A 20,315-nucleotide genomic window follows, 5' to 3' on the forward strand; every position below is an offset into this window, starting at 1 on the left:
TTGCATGTCACAGTCTTCTTTTGCTCCTCATCAGTAACATCAGCATCTCAGTGTTACTGTTTTTGATTGAGTATTAATATTTCCAGGAAAAATACAGTTTCAACAAGCCCTGGAAATAGACTCCTCTTTTTCCTGTGGACAGAGACAGCCCAAGATCCAGGAAGTTTACTCCAACTCCATGAAGATCTGACCTGGAAGAACCACCACAGCAGAACACTTCTGCACTCAACGCCTTGTTGGACTTGCAAGGGCAGCTACCAATTTGGTTGCTTTCCTTGCTTCATATTTAAGGTTTTTAAGATCCACACGCCTTATGACACTGAACATAACCGATCATGTACGGGTCTTCCTTGCTTCAGGATGACAGTCCTAAAGTCTCCAAGAGCACAACTTCCTTCAAGCTGCAACTGTTAACAGCAATTACCAATAGTACACCAGATTGCAAACAAACTTTCCGAAACCAAAGGGGATGCACACTAATTGCAGACTTCACAAGCTTCTAGACCTACTCTGAAGTAGTTCCACATCCATGATCACCACCTGGACTGCACAAAGACTTCGAGAAGTCATCATCTATTGACAAATATGGCCCGTGTTCTAAGGCAAAGATGAAGTCATTGAGGTACTGTGTCACAACAGCTACTTACTGAAAAAGTTTTCTTTTGTCCTTCTGGATAAAGGCAGATAAGGATAATCAAAGCACAAAGCGCAGGATATTGGCAAAGTAACCTGTTAAAACCAGAAAGCCTGAGAGGGAGGCAATTAATGAATGAAATTCTTTTATGCAGGAGACCATCCCATCAGATCTTGGGTGATGGGAACATGAGAAATTCCTCAGTATCCTACAGAAGATGTAACGTTTAGTCATTAACACCCAAATGTAATTTTTTAAGTCACCACAGTAATCTTGTGTTTGTGACAGAAAAAAATAATAAAACTCAGTGTTTTGTTTTTCCAGCGTAGCACTGATGTTTCTGCTCAGCAGAAGAGAAACCTGTTCAGAACTTTGTAGTACAAATCTCCACAAATAACGCACTGCAAAACTATAACTGAAAACATTTGGATCCTTCTAGATGACAAAATGATGACACTACCACTGTCTCTTCTGAAATAACTTGTGACCTATGGGCAATGACTGACAATCAGCACCTTTTCTAACTTCAAGTCCAATAAACGAGAGGGCACTGAAGAGATGACAGCTCAGTTTAGCATAGCCAGTCACTGTCAGATAGCAATTTAACCTTTTTAAAGGGTATTATTAAAACATTTTTCATGAATGCTGAATTATTAATGCCACAACTGCAAGTCTGGCTTCTTAGGAGGAAGAAATACCCATTCCACACAACAGGAGGATGTAAACAGTACTAGATGTCATACGAAACAACGCCTACAGACATTGCTGCCAATGTCTAGAAGGGAGGTAGCTACTTCGCTGGTTTTTTCTCCAAACTACTATTAGACAGTAGATTACTGCCTCACAAAAACATACTTTTAATAATGGAGTAAAAAACCTCACTGATTCAAATAACCTCACTTAATACTACTGCAACCTGTCAAATATTTTTAGGTACTTATTCCTTACCCTGGTATCTGCAGGCCATAAGCTGTCATGTTTTTACCCTCAGAATGTCTCATGACAAGGGATGCCTGATATCACTGAGGTCACACAGAAAGTTTTGTGGGAGACCAAGACTCTGTGCCTCTAGTTCTGAGTTCTCAGCTGGTGTCCTAAGCTTGTGCAAACCTTTCTATTTGACATTATGAACTGAAAATACAAAAAATTTACAAAAATGCATAAAGTAATGTAAAATTATTATTTTTTTATTATTTGATGTAAATTTTATATTTACCAAAGGTACTTTTATTCGTTGTTTACAAAGCCAAAAATCTATCTGGATCACTTGCAAGTCAAATAGAGGTATCAGATGAAAAAGAGTATTTTTCAATGACCGGTTACCTGAGTTACAGTGCAATATTTAATTTCAGATAGTATTGCTCTTAAGACTTTTTACAGTAACAAATAATAAGCTTTTTCAAGTCAAAACCTAAACCAGTGCTTGTCATAAACTTAAGAATTCTCATGAACGAACAACATGAAATATCTTACATAATGTATACATTTTTGCTTGCCTCTACAATAAATTAATACCCTGGATGACTTAAGTATTAGCAAAAATATTTACAAAAACAAGATAAAACACAGTATAAAATTTTTTCAAAGATACATTTCTTCCAAGAAACAGTTTGGTACCAAGAGTGAAATTTCAAGTCTTACAAAATTGCTTCTCACTTATTTAAATTCATGAAGATAAATAAATAAGACTGAATTATACAAACAAACATTGATATCCTCATATGGATTTATGCAGTAAAAGCATGTATCTCTTCTTGGGAGTATCCAAGATCCTTCAGATATCTGAAAGTCAGAAATCAAGTTGGTAATATTAATATTTGGAACCCAAAACCCACCACAGATACAGCTGAAGCATAATTTCAGCACCCTATATTGTTTTTATTCAGACATGCACAATGAAGTTTACCTTTGCAAATATAATTAGAAAACAATTAATGCCCAGGAGCTCATATGTACTACGTGATCTTTTAGGATACTGAAAAAAATTCTAAAAATAAATACAGATATCATTTGAATTATCTCAGATTTCTCAAGAGGTAGCATAATTATTGGCCAATTCCACTCTCCATTAGATCCATGCACCTGACTTCAGCAGGGCTGCAGAAATGCAAGTGATGTCCATATTGGTTCAATATTTTGAAGCTGGGCAAGAGAAAGTTAGAGGGCCTTTTATCTTTAAATATATGGCATATAAAATAAGGAAAGTATTAGGTACAGACATAAATAAATGCATTAAAAAAAGAGAAGTGCTTGTGATAGAACAAATGCTTTGAATTTTACTTTTTATAACTTAATTTGTCAAGCTAACACCAACACAGAAAGCTTATTTCCTATTATAGTAACTTTTCTATGAACATCAAATTAAAAGCAGCATTTAAAACCTTAGGGAAAAAAGGTCGTTCTTAAAGAGATGCTCTTAGAAAGTTTTGGACAACTTACTAGAGCTCATGAAATTTACATATTGCTGATATTTACTTAGCTACACACTAAATATACTCCTCAAGTATGATGCCAGGTGTTCTAAAAAAAATTATTTTTTTTTTTTTTTTAATTTAAACAGTTTTCTTGCAAAGCAGAAAACGTAAAGCCGTTTTTGAAAGACTACCAAGTCAAAACACTATAGCTGGTTAGGTGATCAAATATGTAAAAATTCCTTGTTCTCTAGTTCATCATTTAAAATACTCACTGTACTCCTTGTTCTGTAAAAGGTGTTGGACCACAGATGCAGATAAGCACTTTGGAGTCTTTTCTGCTTCTGTTCACAAACTCAGACAGAAGAGATGAAGAAATCTTCCCCTGTTTACCCACCCAGTCCTTTGTTGGCTGTGAAAGAATGAATTGAACCTCAAACCTGGTAAGCAGAAGAATATTTCATAAATATTGCCTCTGATTAGAAATCTGCTACATAAAATGCTAGTGACCAAGACACTGATGTTTCCTATGATTACTTCCCTGTTCTGCTCAGCTCCCACTACACACTATCAGATCTCACAGACATTTAGTTGTTCCTACCAGTCAAGTCAATCAAATCACCTCTAGTGTTGTGTATTTAATTATTTAACCCAATCTTTCAATCTTAAAAATTTTAGCTGTATATTTCACCTTACAAACAAAAACAGCTGGTACTAATTAAGGTACTAAAGCACAGATTTTACTGTTCTGTTATTCACTTACACAAATGTTGGTGTAGCTCAATACACACGTAGTAAAATAAGAATGCTTAGCCAAACTTGTGAAAATGTCAGTACAATTTCATTAATGAGAAAATACTATAACTGGTTTCAAAAACTCACTAACAGAGTAGTTATTGAGTAAAAAACAAGCACTTGTGTGTCTGAGGCTCCTATTGAAAGGGAGAAAGGGTTTTTACTGTAAATTTGCACAATGTCTAGACTCTGAAGCTTTGAACGTGCCAGACATCACCAGGTTATGAAATAATATTGATTTTTCACTTCAATGTTGTGAAGGAACAAGTGAAATTAATTTGTTCATACCATTTCAACTAAGAATTAAGTAAGCACAAACAAAATGTACTTCTATCATGTAAAATCTAGGCAGTGACAATTTATCTAGTGATAAAAGCAAGGCTACTGAAATTAAAAGGCAACCTTTAACTGAAATTAAAAGGCAAAATTCCTAGGTCTCCTGACAGAACTATGGCCTGCTAAACTAAGTTGACGTTACATGTGCACTAGTGCATTTTAATCTGCAATTACATTGTAATTAAGGAAAAAAAATGCAACAATTAGACAGTAAGTAAAAATCAAAGTAACGGGCCTAATTTAAACTTTGAATTTCTAGATAAACATTTTCTCAACTAATTGACACCAAAGAGACTTTTCAAGACTTCTCTAAATTCAGAATGTTGCTCCCAGGGTACACTATCCTTCTCTATCGCTTCTGTACTTCTCTTTGCCTATCTGTATTTTCTATTGCTAAGGCTAATTTTCTTCACCTTCAAAAAGCTTCTCAGTCTTAACAATCATCTCATCTAACATATCATCTCCAATAAACATCTACTAAACACTGTCAAATCAAATCCCTGGCTTCCTATGGGACCTACAGAACATAATGACATAGCCTACTGCTATGCACCTGTGACCAATATAAGCACATCTCCTTCCACTCCCTAGGTCTCATTACATTCTTAGCTATGAGTTTCCAGAATCAGGATCTGTCTTTGTGCCAAAGCTGTACAGTTAGTCTAAGCCCCAAGACTTGTTCTCCTATACACTGGGGTGGTACAAGTTGTTCTCCACAAGACTTTTAAATACCTTTCATCTTTAAGAGCTAATTGCTCTAGTTGGTTTCTCCAAAGCATGTCATCTTCTGTTTTGTTGAAGAAGATCAGCCTCACTGTCCTTAAAAAAAAAAAAAATAAAAAAAAAATTTAACTGCAGATTGTTTCCGTATTTGAAACACATGTTGAAGAATCAGAACTTACTGCATTATACAGAAGCCTTTTACTTACATTTTTTGTTTGGTTTTTTTTTTTTGCAACTCTGCAATCCTCAAATCTTTTTGCCACTAACCCAATATAGTTTCTTTCTTGCTGTACCTGAAAGTCTGTTGGACTTGTGACCTCTCTTCTAAATGTCATAACCCTGTCTGCGGTTGCAACCTCTAGTTCAGGAACTGCTGTCCTAAGAAAAATAAAGTCTCTTGAAGTTACTAAGACCTGACTGAAATTACAGTATAGCTTGTCAAGTTTTATCTAGTGGTTTCTCAATATTGTTTGAGCACTACTAACTGAATTAATAGCTGGTATATGAACTCTGTACACTTTTTTAATATTACATACACCAGCTTGTACGGGTGAAACTGAAATTTCAAGAAGGTTATGTCAATATTAATTTCATAAAGATGGAATCTAAACACACAGTAGTAAGAGAAAATTAACTCATAACAGAGGAAACTACAGCTCTGTACCACGTTATCTTATTCCTACTTTATTTGTTGATTTATAAAATCTATTTACCTGGAAAGCTACTGTTTACAAGTGTTGTATTTGCCAGATAGGTCACATAAAAAATAAATTCTCTGTCATTAAGGTCAGTGCTATCATCTCTTCAGATTTTTATGCTACAGTGGAGGTAAAACACAAAAAGACTGACTTTACAGAACGGAATTTACCATTTGATGAAGCCACATAAACCTGATTTCTCCTTTATTGCTAATGACAGACTAATACCCTGGGGACAACTGATATAAGACAGATGATGTGCTGTTAAATGCAAGCAATTCCTCAACTGCACCCCACAGGGCTTTAAGTGACTGTTGTTTTTCCTACTCAGGCACAGCTCCGAGCAGAGAGAGCGTGTTGCTGTGGTGCCAGCAGCAGTAAGTTCAGTGCCCTACTTGCAGGAAGCCAGAGCACCGGGATACGTGGCACAGAAACACACGCAGAACCACATGGGTACCTGTCAGCTAAGCCTGCTGGTCCTGCACACCACACAGCCCTGCAATTCCAGTTCCATACCATGGCACTCCACTACCCAGTGTCCCTTTTACATGCGGCCGACCTTGCTTCTAAGAGACTAGTGCTAGACACAGTATGTTTGTATAATGCTGCGCTGAAACTATTAATTCCCATCACCTCCTCCTCTGTACCTTGCAGAGAGCCATCTTTCACGCATACACATCACATATGCTGGGGCTTCTAAGAAGAGTTCATGATCTCCAGCTGTTCTTCAACTGCAATTTAAAAGCCTATATTCTCCCATTCTGAAGATACCACATTTTTCTGACTTCTAACCTCTTCCCCCTTTGCAGTTTGCTAGCACTTCAAGATACAAGGAAATGTCTTACAAGCTACATCAGATGCCAAAGACAGATCATCTTCTACATATGAGAAGCACGCTCATTTTCTGCTGCCAAAATATAAAACTGAGGTATGACTGTTGTATATAACACACACCATCAGCAGTGTTATTGAGAGAAAGAAGTTCCAGATGCATTACAACGCAAATTAAGTTACAATATACAGGCTTTGGAAAACTTGCCTGGTATAGAACAAAACAGCCCCAAATCAGCTATGCTGCATCTTTAAGTACTAAAATCATCTTATTCAGAAGCTAGCATGTGCCAAAAATCTAGGTTCCTTACAGTTACCTTCCCAGGGCCCACTTCCCTGAAAACATGGAAAATAAAGCTCACTTCAAAAATGTAGTGCTGTCAAAGCTGGCATGGTGCACCACAGCATCAAGTGTTACTAAGGTGGGGAAAAAAGTCAATAAAAAGTGCATAGGAAAGCCATGCATTTTGTTCATTGGGCACAAAGGTAGAAATTGGTTATTTGGAGAATAATGCTTTGAGACACCCTTACTGATACTCCCCAGTGTAGACAGATACAACTGCTGCAGTACTGCTCAGTACTCAGCACTATAAAGAGAACAGAAAACCCCCAAACTTGGAATGAACTGGTAACAGTTTTGCTAGAAATGAGAGACAAAACAGCTAAAAGGAAGAAGTGGAGATTTAGATATGATCACCACCCGTACAGAAGAGCTCGTTGAGAGAATGACGACAGAAGTTTAGATAACAAATGAGAAACTTCATCAGCCCTTTGGAAGGAAATAGGGAGAATCTAACATACTAGAAACTACTTCAAGGGATGTAAATTTTTAATAAACTCAAAAAAACTGGTATGCAAGGTCCTATGGAAAGCTGTACAAAGAGAGGAGTTAAAGAGATCCTTAGAGGATTTGAACACAGAGGAAGGCGAGGAGGTAGAAAAAGTTACAAAATCACCTTCAAAACAAGAATGATGATGAAAGCGGGACACTATATTAAAAGTGAGTATGAGAACAGAGTGGTAATTTAGGAATGAAAAGCTGGAGACAAAGCAAGATACAACTATCAAGGAGAATCAAGAATAGACTACAAGCATCCTATACTTACTTGAGAAGAGCGTTAGCCCTCTACCTAGTGTTTAGTGCCTTTGTGCCTCAATCTTCTTTAAGAAACGTATCCACCTGATTGCAGTTATACACCACCAGTAAAAAGGAGCAAAAATCTCATCTTAAAAAGGAAAAAACAGCATAGAGGACCGATATTCTTTTTAAATTAATACTTTGGCCAAATACAATTTGGCCTGTAAGAGAAGAAACAAGGCTGAAGGAAGAGCATTATGACTTCATGCACAAAAGAATACTGCAGACAGGAAAAGAACAAATTGTTTTCCACATTTACGGTAGGCAAGAAATAACAGACTTAAAAGATAATAGGCAGACTTTCGCTAGACAATAAGAATGGAAATCCAATGATCCAAGCCCGTTACATCACAGCAAATGCTGCCTAGGGAAGCCGCAGATTCTCCAGCGTTCACAGTGCAGCCCCAGAGGTTCAGCAGCACTCGCCCAGCACTACAGACAGAGGCTGCTTCTGCACCCTCAGGTGACAAGTCGGTCATTATTCAGATCCTTCCTCAATTTTCTGCAATTTGTGTTCTAGCGTGTGCAATCCAAGTTTACGGCCATCGTTACTTTTCACAGAAAGAGAATTTTATGCAAATTATATTTATATTGTTTATATATACATATAATCTCATGTATATAAATAGTATATACAAATACATACACACACACACATATTAAAGACACTCTTGTAATATTTTCCCAAAAGAGAAAGTGAGGGTTAAAGAGCAAATATAAGGCCAAGAAACTAAGTTGCCTAGAGCAGTCAGAAGAACGAAGCTTTAAGTATGTGCATATAAACAGAACCTGTACCAGATCAAGTCATTCCAGTGCCTAACAAGCCTCCACGGCAAGAAGGAAAAATTAATTTACTTCGACTAGTAAGAAAACAGATGCTGCTGCATCCTAAGCTAACTGTGAGCATTAAGTTCCCACAAGAAATTGTCCTGAAGAGAGTTAAAATAAGCCACACTGGCCATCTTTCAAGGACAGAGTAGATACAAACACTATCTTGTGCAGTAGTAGTCTTTCACTCATGTTATCTACTCTGTGTATTCTGGTTATGGACAAAATGTCAAGATTTGCATCTTTTACTATGCCGTCCTCAGTTTTGCTTTCATATTATCACAACTACCCTTACCTGACATACTAGTTTTCCCCTTAAGAAGAAAAAAAATAAATTTATTCCAAATTCAGTTAGTAGTGCTTCCCAAGTATTTTGTCAGATGATAGATTTATCTTTTGGATTCACAAAGCCAGCCAGCCACTTGCTAGTCACTACTGACAATACAGGACGCTTTGGAAGAGCCAAACAGTACACAGTCTCTCTGCTCACAAAATAGGATTATATGTAATTGCTGAACAACAAACAATACAAGAATAATGTTTAGGCTTAGATTTTTTTTCTAGAAACAGATTTCTGCAGTACATGTCATCCTTTTTAGCTTTACTATGAAGACTAGTGTCCAACTGATCTCTCTATGTTGTTTCAAAATGTGCTTCATAAAGACATAATGAACCAAAACATCCTGTGCTTATATTGAATAAAACTCAGTATTAGAAATTAATCTCCATTACAAGAGTCCAAATTCAAAGGTACAGGAAAACAGTAGCAAGTCTGTTGAACTGTCCTCTCTGCAACAGCTTTAAAGAAAATATAGTTCAGGTATATTTTTCATTTTTGTACTCTCCCAAATTACAATACTTCACATTGACAAAAATGTAATCTGCTAAGAAATTCTGCAAGATGTGATTCTACAGGAAGATTTTTGCTAAAAGCAATGCAAGCACACCTCACCTCTATCAAAGTATGCCCCTACAGTAACTTTTTGCATTTCCTTTTAAAGTTGAGCTATTGTATACTCTCTTACAATTGTAAATGGACAATCGCATCAAGCAGAAGTACTAGTTCTGGGGTTCTGAAGGACATAAGAGGCCAAAACAACCTGTTCACTTGACCAAGAACAACTAATGCTTCCTTCTGTAGATTTTACAAGTGGAGTACAGAGTGCATGTGCAATACACACCTTTTTATGCATTTGAATATAGTTAATGCTATGCTTACTTAAGTCGCACTTATGTGAAAACTGGAACTCATCTGGTAAAAATGTGTTACTGTTGCTTAGCAGGTGAAAACAATATAAAACTATGCTAGCTATTCTAATAGATTAAAGAGAAGCCGTAACTAAACAGTTGTAAACCTCCTCAGTCCAAAAAACAATGTCTACATTGAAATATTTCAATACTAAGAAAAGGCACTCAAATGCAAAGCTAGTTTAAAAAAAACAAAACAAAACAAAAAAACACCACCAAAAAACCCCCTCAGATTTTCTACTTGGTGAGCTCATTTGTATAACAACTAAAATCCAAAATGCAAATCAGTCCATTTTGTTGACGGTAGCCAATAACCAAATATGTGTAAGTTCCCTAAGATTCTGACAGATTCTTCCCTAAAGTATGCCAGCTTTTGGCATAAGTTGAAGAAAAATGCTTTCATACCATTTTATTTTGTTAATTGTTTTATTAACACTGAGGCTTGCCCATTACATTTCATCCTTCCTATGGATTACTCTAGCTTGGGGTTAAATCATAAGAAACATACATACCGGAGGCAAGTAACTTCAGTCAGAGCAAAATTCAGCAGTTTAACCATTGGTGTGAAGCCTGTGCCTGCTGCCAATAAAAAGAGATCTTCTGAAGTTTGAACCTGTGACTTCTTGAAGTTACCTTCAGGATTGCTGACAGAAATATAGTCTCCTTTATGAAAAAAAAAAAAAAAAAATAGAATGGTAATGTTAATGAGATGAAAACAAGCCAATTAGTATTCTGATTTTTTTAAAGGCCCTTTCATATTGCCTTCATCTTTGTAGTATTGGGGTTCATTTCAGAAAGGTACTATACATTTCACACAAGGATCATTCTGGTTAAAAGAACAGACGTTCAATTAAAGTATCTTGTCTTGATGGATTTTACACTGTATGAGTACACAAACACTTGCGAAGTCAGTGTTAAAAATCTACCTCTCTATCTGAAACAGAAAAGGAAGTGCATCTTAAGTGTAATAAAATAGACCTAGCTTTGTTTATTCGAAAGTACAAGAAGTTGTTCTAAGAGTATATACAAAGTGAACAACTATAATGTGTGATACAGTTGACATATCTGAACAGTTAAACATGAACACATTTGTAAGATCAGTCAGGAGAGCTTTATGTAATGGGCAACTCCTAGTTACAGTGAGGATAAGCCTGTACATTTAGGGCATGGAGAATAAGGTTTAAAAAAAAAAGTTATAAGTATGTCCTGATGTATAAGTAGGTAGGAACTTCACAATACCCAGACAGTGAATCTGAAAAGATAAAGCAATTGCTGCAAAACCAAACACAAAAAACCCCAACATGTACTTACCAATTTGTAGGTGGTCAAGTGCCTGTGTGAACAGTCCAGAGGAATAAATTTTAATCATTAAATATATATGTGCACCATCATGGCGAGATGGTTCTTTGAAATCCAGTGGCAAAAAAGGCAATACAGGTGTGTATGGTTTTACTACCTCTGTCCCTAGACAGAAGACAAAAAGATAGCTGAAATAATATGAAAAGTACTCTACATCCAGCAAATTTACTGCAAACAAATACCAAAGTAAACAAACAGTAAACAAATAATCTGTATATCCCATAAAAATAACACCATTGCATGCTTTTATGCAAGTATGTTACTTTCCCTTGCACCATTTCTTATTGCAGTAGCCTTCCACTTCCAATTAAAATCTTCAAGCCACTGTACAGTATGTTATTTCTACACTACTTAGCAATTCAAAACACTGGAAGATCTAGAGTCGTCCCCAAAGAACATGAAAATCTAAACATTTGCATTTAATTTCAAGTACCACAGCTTGATTTCTTCTAAATTGAAATAGCAGATTTTTAGTACTGCATGATTATATTTTCTTCCACTATCATTTCAAAAAGCTGTTGTATGCTAGAAAGACTGCAAGAGTTGGACACCAGCACAGAATTAGGTAGGGAAGAGGAGGACAAAACAGTTCGCCATTAAAGGATATTTAAATTTTTTCTGAGAAGTCTCTCTACCATGCATAGTGCAATGCAAGTACAGTGACCAGCATAACCACTAATATGCAAATTTTTAAAAGTATCCTTAAAAAAATAAAATGTGTATTTCTTTGACCTCCGATTTTATTTTTTTAGGTTTGCCTTTTACAAAATTTTGAAGAATAGCACTTAAAAAATGCTTTTCAAGATGCATTCCTCTCACAACCTCATGTTATCATTAATATCGTGCAACTAGAGTGTAAAGTGGTGTTACCATGACTGCTATAATCCCTCAGAAGAAAAAAAACCACCCACAAAATTGCAACATTACCCTCCGCATGCGAAAAAAGCTGTAAACTAAAAGGAACTGAGTAATCATACATAACACATACACAATGAGCTTCCCCCCCTTCAAAGATGAACAGCACTACTTTCAGTAGAGAGAATGTTTTAAAGGGAGAGTTGAAAGAAGAGCCGATAAGGTCAACAGTAAATGCCAGCCACCTCGATAGTTAGCTTTCCAGCAATATTAATCTAGTCAGTTCATTATTAAGCACTGATTGTGATCCTGGAAGCAGAGGCTTTCTAACTACGAGGGAATTAGTGGCCATGGACTTGGCATTCTCCCAAGACTATGAAAAGGGATTTATGTTAATATATCCATGGCTACATTCTCAATTTTTCTTACCTGCAATGATTTGTTTGAGGTAAACATGTTGTCCAGTGGGAACACAGAGATGTGTGCTCTTAGGCAACATTAAGCACAAGAGCTTGGTGTCGTGGGTAACTTCCGTCTTAGAAACCAACTTGCATTTTCTGTAGAACAGTCCTAAAAACATGGTTTTACTTGTTACTTAAGTCTCAATCTGTCCTTCTATTCTTATACATTTTTTAATAAGAGACAGAGAAAGGTATGTATTTCACTATATACAGTTATAAAAAGACTATAAACAGATGCTTCTTGTATAATTACTTATAATTATTTTTCTAATTTTGGGCTAAGGACTCATTTATAGCCTTACATTAGGCTCATAACAGATTGAATCTGTGAGTTATCAGCATTGACTGGGAAGAAGTAGAAAAACACCAAACACTAGCAGAAAGCAGAACCCCCTGTACTACACTGCACCTGCACGAAATTCACCATATGACTACAGCATGAATACATATATGCAGACTAAAACCAGTTTGGGTAATGCAAATGAAATGTAAGCAAGGCACAGCACCACAATCCTCAGTAACAGACTATCTAAACCCAGCCACCATCCCGCATATTTACTGGGCTGACCACCCCGCGCTGTTGCACTTCCACTGCTATTAGCACGACGAGTATTTCTGATGCAGCTTTGCACAATTTTTCACGTACACAATACCAATACTTAAATGCTTACACACAACATAAAATAAAACTAACATCTGTGCCTACGTAGGCAACGTACACCTCAGCATTATCAATAAATATTTTAGACATGAATTGGTGCCTTTTGGCTAACTAGAAATTATGAACTCCAGTTATATGTTCATATGCTTACTTAAATCAACTACAAGGTCATATGTACAGCACAAATTTTTGTTGATACAGCTGTTTTGGAGGCAAGGACATACGTTTCAAATAGTGCTTTTCAACCTGTGCATCAACCAAATGCCAGGCAGAAGGTAACTGAAAAAACCAAAGCATTAAAAAAAAAAAAAAAGAAAAGGAAAAAAAAATCACTATGCAAGAAGGGGAACAACTCTCACTCGTTGTGAGTGGAGAGAGAAGTTAAAAAACTGATTATCAACTGATTCACTGTTTCCTGACAATTTTCTGACCTTTCCAACCTGACAAATTCCAACCTTTTCCACATGTAACAAACTAACCTTTACCTCCCCCTTTTTCTTCTTAACTTGCCATACAGAACTTTTGTCCCAATTCACTCAATCTGATTTTTGAAAACAGAGACCTGTCTAGGTCTAAGCAAACTCCTACTTTACATTATCCTTTTTGCTATATTAAATAAAATTAGTTTATTATTAATGGTCCCAATAAACTCTGGAGCCACAAGGAAAAACAACTGGCAATGAAGAAAAGCCTTTCAACAAGAGAACACCAGCCTCTAGTAACAAGCTGAAGGAGAACTGTTGCTTTCAGCAACCCCTGAAGCCATGTTAACTGTCAGATGCCAAAGACATATGATTTGCTACTATACATAAGCAAAAGCCACAGCGCTCTCAATTTTGAAGCATGATGCAAGTGCCCAGTAGCAATTCCTAATTTTCAAAGTAGAGAAAGCAATTAGGGAGGATGTTAGGTTTGATGAAACTTTCTGCAGACATCGAGTGTCAGCGTCACAGCTCCTGATCTCTTCTCAGAGGAGCTACCCATGCAGCGCCCCTGCTACCAAAACCTTGCCATCTAAACCCTATACAATCACAGGCTAGAGACGTCCCCTTCTAAAGTGAACTTCCTCCTCTGCTGGAATCAAAAACTACAGCACCTTGATTCATACGCATATGAAATGAGTTTTACTAACAAAATTGCTGCACAGATAATGATACCTTCTGGAGAGTATCATCCTTTCTGCCTACTGTGTTATTCCTCGTTACGAAATTCTTTTAATTTAAGAATTTTTCCTTGAATGATATTTCTTGCTTTTCTTCAATGATACGACTTCAGTGACAATTCCTATTTCTTCTTACTTGTTAGCCATAATCCTAGTAATGCTATGGCAGCAACCTTAGCCTGTTGCTTGGGATACAGAGTTTCAAAGTATAAAAGTCGCATCCCTCCACTGCCCCTCCATCTCTTGCAGGGGAGTTCCACCCCACCCCCAGCAAGCATGTACCACCCAACAGTGTCTGTCAGCCAGGTGAAAGTTAATCCTTATTTTGTTCAGGTTATTTGATTATGGAGCCTCAAGTACAGTTAGTGCCAACATAATGAAGATTAGACCACACAGCTAAAGGAAGGTGGCTGCCTGTCACTCCTGGCAGCAGCCCAGTCTTGGAGTTAAAACAACCACGAACCCTTAATGCCGACCATCAATTTATAAGTACCCTCCAATGCTTCAGTTAATTACTTGATTTCACAAGCTAGCTCCTATTATCCAAAGAGGTCAGCCATGCTCTTCCCAGATGGTTTCCCTCCCTTCCCAAAATAAAGTTTCCACTGAATCAATGCCTTCTAAACTTTCCCTGGTTACACAGCAAACAGCACATTGTCACAGCATAAGTCTGGCTTATACACCTTAAGTGCTGCATCAGCATCCTGCTCCCTTCTATTACTTCCAACAAAAAAAAAAAGTCTACGATCTTCCACTTGACGTGGACTAAAACCACTGCATGAAACATCTCATTTCAATCCTCAGAGTCAACATCACCTTGATTCTTTACTGAACCCTCTAAGCATCTGCCAATAGTTGCACACAACTGCCAATAGCTGCACACTCTGTAGGAGAGCAGAAGTTGGTAATTAGGTTACTTTCCAAAACAGGGGTCTGAGTCGAAGTTCAGAATCACTTTCAGAAGGAAGTAGAGTTTATTCTCCATGGGGAAAAAATACACACACACACACCCCTGCCCAACATGTCATTTTTTACTTGCATATGGCTCCTGCTTTTATATACACGGTCATTCTAAAACATTTTATGAACTGGCATGCTAAGTACTTAGTTTTTCCCTTAAATTTCATTTTTACTGTGTAGGAACAAATTTCAGGACAAAGATATTTGGTATTATCACATACGGCCCCAACATCAGTTGCTTATTCTATTGGCTAAAGCTGCTAAGAAATCAGAAAATATGTAAAAAATTGTGATTAATTCAAATAATTCACAGTTGTACATCTACCCACAAGTCAAAAATAAAAGCCTTAGATACACAGAAACACTTCTTTATGTACATGCAATGTTTTCTTATCTCATTCAGAGCAAGAAGTCTTTTGAAGGGACATCATAAGCAGATTTGTACTCAACAATGAAGTTTTATTTAAGTGGTCAGTGGTGAAGCTCTTGATTTTTTTTAATTTGGCAGAATTCAGTTTTCCCACAAAAACAACTAGCACACTAATATAGAAAAACCAAAGTCAAAAGATCTGTTTTTACCAACTAAGATGAACAAAGGTAGCTGAAATTCAAGTTCAATTCTTTTTTAAAATAATTCCACAGCAAAAACTGATTTTTAAACATTTTTTCCAGTTGATGTCTTTTTAAACAATCTTTGATAAACTGCAGGTCTATGTAACAGTATTACAGTGCTTGCCTGTCACCTCCAAGACTTGGCTGCACTTCCACCTTGATATAGAAGCATGATATGCAGTGGTGATCACAACCTATCCTCTCATGAGTGGGCTTCCCTATCTTATTTCCCAGAAAAGGCACCTACAAGAAAATTGTGTCTTAATATCTATGAGAAAAGCTGCACTCTATCACTGCACTGTGTGGTTTGTTTGTTTTTTTTTTAAAAAAGAGAAAGTTCTACCTTACTTTTTTTAATACTGTATTTAAATTTCACAGGATGCTGGCACTACGACCATTAGTTTTTGTTTATGCTTTCTAATGACCAGTTTCATAATAGCTAGCTAAGAGTAATGTCACCAAATTCCCTACACTGACAATCTAATTATAGTGAATTGTGCTTTCTATGCAATACTGTTGTGTACAAATAATTATTCCTCCAGAAAACTAAGCACTTAATACTTCTTAAGGAGCAGAAGCAGTATTGAATATTCTTCTGAATCTACTGATACATCCTGAGATCCAGTGTAGTTCCCTGAAATGACATTAAAATTTTTAAAACATCCCCCTCAACTTCGAAGAAATTCCACAATTTCGTTCTTTCCTCCCAATTAACTAACAGATACACCTGCCAAAACGTTAGTCTAAACTCAGCAGGAATTTGAGAGTCCATAGGCAATTTATCTGGGAGTATGACTTTCCCAGCTTAAGGGGAAAAAAGTAGGGACTTATGCTAATTGTTTCTTCATAGCATAAAATTATCATAGGCTTCCAGTATCATCTCTGCATTATGTCATTGTCTCTGAAGAAGAGCTTCATCACTTTTTTGTAGAATTTAGAATTGGCTGTTGTAAAAGAAAAAGATTAAATAACTTAAAAGTATAGGAGCTTGGGGGGCGTGGTGGTCACACACCCCCCTTTACAAATTCATTCATGAATGCTGTCATACGAACAAGTAATAACAACATAAAAATCAAGTAAAGTTTTCAAGTGTCAATCCTGCCTGGTTTTCAGCCCTTCTTCCTATGCTTTAAACACAACAGAAATTTTTGAAATGATCAATACACAAGGCAATACTACAGAAAAACTCAAAGACAAGAAAAACCCAAGGAACTGAACATCAATGCTCCCATAAGCACTTACTATTCACAGCCTCAGAACAACCTTGCCACCAAACTGGAAGTGTGGAAACATTCCAAGTAAAATAAAAGAAACTTTTATTAGAAAGTTTCAGTAACTTACCAAAAGAACTATGAATACACAAAAACTGAATGAAATAAATAAAAAACAGGTATAAGATGATAATATAACTACTTTCCAATCCGTTCCCAGATTTTCAGATACTTTCAAGAAGTGGAAATTATCAGTCACACTGTCTTCAAACAAGACTCTCATATTCATCGGAAATAAAAGGTAATGCTGAGAGTAAGCAGTGGAAGATACATAAATCCAAGTGAAAAAAAATCAGAATATTTAAGACACTGCATCTGTGCTACCCTTTATATAGTGCCGCATAGAAATACCAGATATAAAGCTACAAAATAGCTTTAGCTAGCCTGTTTAGGTCTTGGAAGCAAAGCAGCTCTCACAAGGAACTACTTCAACACTGGTACTGCTTCTGCTGCTCACACTCAAATCCCAATATACCTTATATGCCAGCTGTTCCACCTGCTCTTTTCAGCCATGATAAAATTTGAGGAACTCTACTTCTCAATGAAATAGGGGTAACTTACATCATTTACAGCACACACATGGCTGGGGGTTTTTAATAGCAACCGATATATCATGGAAGTACAGCTATTTACAAAGCTAGTATGTCCTTCCTCCGCCCTGTTTATAGTCCTCGCTGATCTTTCTCTCATCACAGCTACACACTGGCATAGTGTAAGTGGCTAAGTATCTATAGTGAATCAGACTCTGGTCAGCAGCATACACATTTATGCTATCTCACTGCAGGATTTACTTGTACTTTACTAGTACTTGACATTATGTTCTGCCTGTGTTAAAAGCGCTCCTAGTGTGCGCACAGGTAAATAGGCAAACCACATGCATACAACCTTGATAATACTACTATCCCAGCATACAAAATAAACTTAAGTGTAAGTAGTATTAAGGAGAACCTCTATATCTGCACCACACTTCATACTAAGCGTTTCTGCAGTTTGTCAAAGAACAATCTAATCTTCTCTTCAAAGATGTATTTAACTTCATATATAAAATGCATCAAATCATTTACGAGGTCAGAATTACTTACCAGGCTGGAAGTCTTGATTATTTTATTTCCAGAATAAAGTTATTTTGCTTCAGAAAAAGTAGTCTTGCATACAAAACCAGGTGCACACCCAATAAAGACAAGGACATTACCTAGAGTTGTTAATTACTATTTCCGTCCTCACGCTGCACAAGGTATGAGTTTCTTCACCCATAACATTATTTTTTCCCACAGAAGTGGAAGCAAAATTGAAAACTCTGCAATTTAGAGTATGGGAGCACAATTCTAAGCAGAAACGGAGAGTGGCTACTTAAGACTAAACTGAGTGAACAGAAGCCTCCAACACATAGATTTTATGGCCGAGCTGAAAGCACAGGGTTGGATAAAGGAAAGACATCTAGGCCTGAACATTCTTCCTCTATAAACCTTCTGGCATGTTCAATTTTAAATTTGAGGGTTTTAATATGAAAAAACTGCAGAATAAAATTTTCTGGAGTAGGGATTAAAAAGCCATAGGTATCAATATATTTGCTAGATTCATCACCTTTGTAATCAGGGAACTGAAGAAACTCAGGCTCAGCAAGCCCTTTAACTTAAGTTTTCCGGAGATTCAATTTAAACTGATCACTCAGTCAGTGATACATAATAAAATTATCCAATACCTATAACACTTCTCTGCATAACAGGACAAATGCTATGTTGGAGACTGACTTCTTAGAAAAAATGTATAATAATCATCTAGGAAGCATTGGTTACTAATGCTCAATTTGGATTTTTGTCAATTGCATCCAATCATCCTCACCTTCCTCATTTGCAAAGGATCTATAAAGCCACTATATTCTACACCTCTTGTTCTTTCAGGTTATTTTCTCATTTTGTTTTCCATAATCATGAAAAGTGATAAGGAGAGAGAAAATGAGCAATGGACAGTGGACAACATATTAGTCCAGGCCGTATCCCCTTAAATACAGAGGATTATATTGAAAAATCTAATATTAAAGTGGATGACTCAACAGTTTCTGAAACTCTCATAAGGAAAATTACATTCTACGTAAGCTAAAGGTAGCTAAAGAGATGTGCTTTTATGCAGTTGGTCTTCCTTTTTGTACCACAGTAATCTCTCAACTTTAAAGGCCTACGTAGCATAACTGAGAGCCAGTAAGAGGTGTGCAACATGGTGATCAACATTTAATTGGCTCTTAAAAATGTACAGCTTTGTTTTCACACATAATAAGGCAGACTAACATCAAACAGTCAATTTTTGAGCATTTTTAGACAGAGGGCCAAGAAGGCTTTTGAGAAACTGGACAGCTGCAATAACATCAGGAGCATGCTTATATTATATAATGTAATTGTGCAGAAATTTTTAATTTAGCTGTAAAAAAAGGCAGCACACTGATCAGGGTAATACACTTTGGTGCTGCATCAAGTTCATACTATTCTGTTACCACAAAATGAACTCATATATAACATCTACTGCTTCTTGCAGACGCATCAGCTTATTCCAAGCTGGCTTTGATACCTACACTTAGCTTGAAGTCCCTTATTTAATCATAGTTCAAGTTACAAAGATGCAGTGTGCTGAACAACATTACAGGGTTGAAAGATGTTACTACATCTATAGTAACAGTTGGAAGTGGAGGTTTTTGTTCCTTCGCTACAGTTACTCCTATAATGACTGACACAAGTCCATGCACTATCTCCTCAGGGTCTACTAAGGTTTTCATATGGGCAGAAATGATATTAAGAACACAGGTAGCCACGAGAGGGAACAACGCTCAAGCAGTCTTCACCTTCCTCCCCTATTAGGTTCTTCCAGTCTTTCCACAAGCGTGGAAGACCTCCAATTCCATTGCGGGACAAAACAAACCAACAAACCAAAGCAAAGCAAAAAAACACCTCTAAGCTGAACCCTTTCAAAGAGAATTCCTGAGCAGCTTTCAACAAGACCAGACAACATTCCTGAAAGAAACAAAGGTATGACTACAGAAAAAGAAAATCCTGGGAGAAACCAAATATGACTAACAAGCTCCAAAATGTCTTAAAACAGCTGGTAACGTGGCCATGAAACTGCTTACCTCTGTCCATGCGTTTGATAAATGTACTATGACTCTCCAAGGGCTGTCCCAGCATTTTCCAATGAATGTTATCCTTTTTCTTTAAGATAATATCTACTTTCCCAACTTTTTCAGCAATATTTACTAAAAGAGAAAAGGTTTCACAGTTACTTTTAGTTACATTTTGTACAAAAAAAAAATTTTACTCCTCCATTATAATGAAATTTCAGAAGAA

At 36.6% G+C, this 20,315-nt stretch overlaps 1 protein-coding gene across 4 annotated transcripts in view; it reads right to left on the reverse strand.

Annotated features, from left to right (window-relative positions):
• Positions 1-1,812: 1,812 nt before the first annotated feature.
• The window catches only part of LOC127014998 (cytochrome b5 reductase 4), a 37,843-nt gene continuing 19,340 nt past the window's right edge, over positions 1,813-20,315 (reverse strand). For 3 of the 4 annotated variants that reach the window (XM_050894691.1, XM_050894690.1, XM_050894692.1), the window contains 7 exons: positions 20,102-20,224; positions 12,286-12,426; positions 10,954-11,106; positions 10,155-10,305; positions 4,909-4,995; positions 3,321-3,485; positions 1,813-2,416 (listed from right to left, as the gene is read on the reverse strand). In XM_050894691.1, the coding sequence (XP_050750648.1) occupies positions 2,362-2,416; positions 3,321-3,485; positions 4,909-4,995; positions 10,155-10,305; positions 10,954-11,106; positions 12,286-12,426; positions 20,102-20,224 (875 nt within the window). In that variant the 3' untranslated portion in view covers positions 1,813-2,361. Of the gene's footprint in view, positions 2,417-3,320; positions 3,486-4,908; positions 4,996-10,154; positions 10,306-10,953; positions 11,107-12,285; positions 12,427-20,101; positions 20,225-20,315 lie in introns of those variants that run through there. The other variant, XM_050894693.1, reaches the window with a different exon arrangement.

Source organism: Gymnogyps californianus, chromosome 3 (genome assembly GCF_018139145.2).
Source record: "Gymnogyps californianus isolate 813 chromosome 3, ASM1813914v2, whole genome shotgun sequence".
Taxonomy (NCBI): Eukaryota; Metazoa; Chordata; class Aves; order Accipitriformes; family Cathartidae; genus Gymnogyps; species Gymnogyps californianus.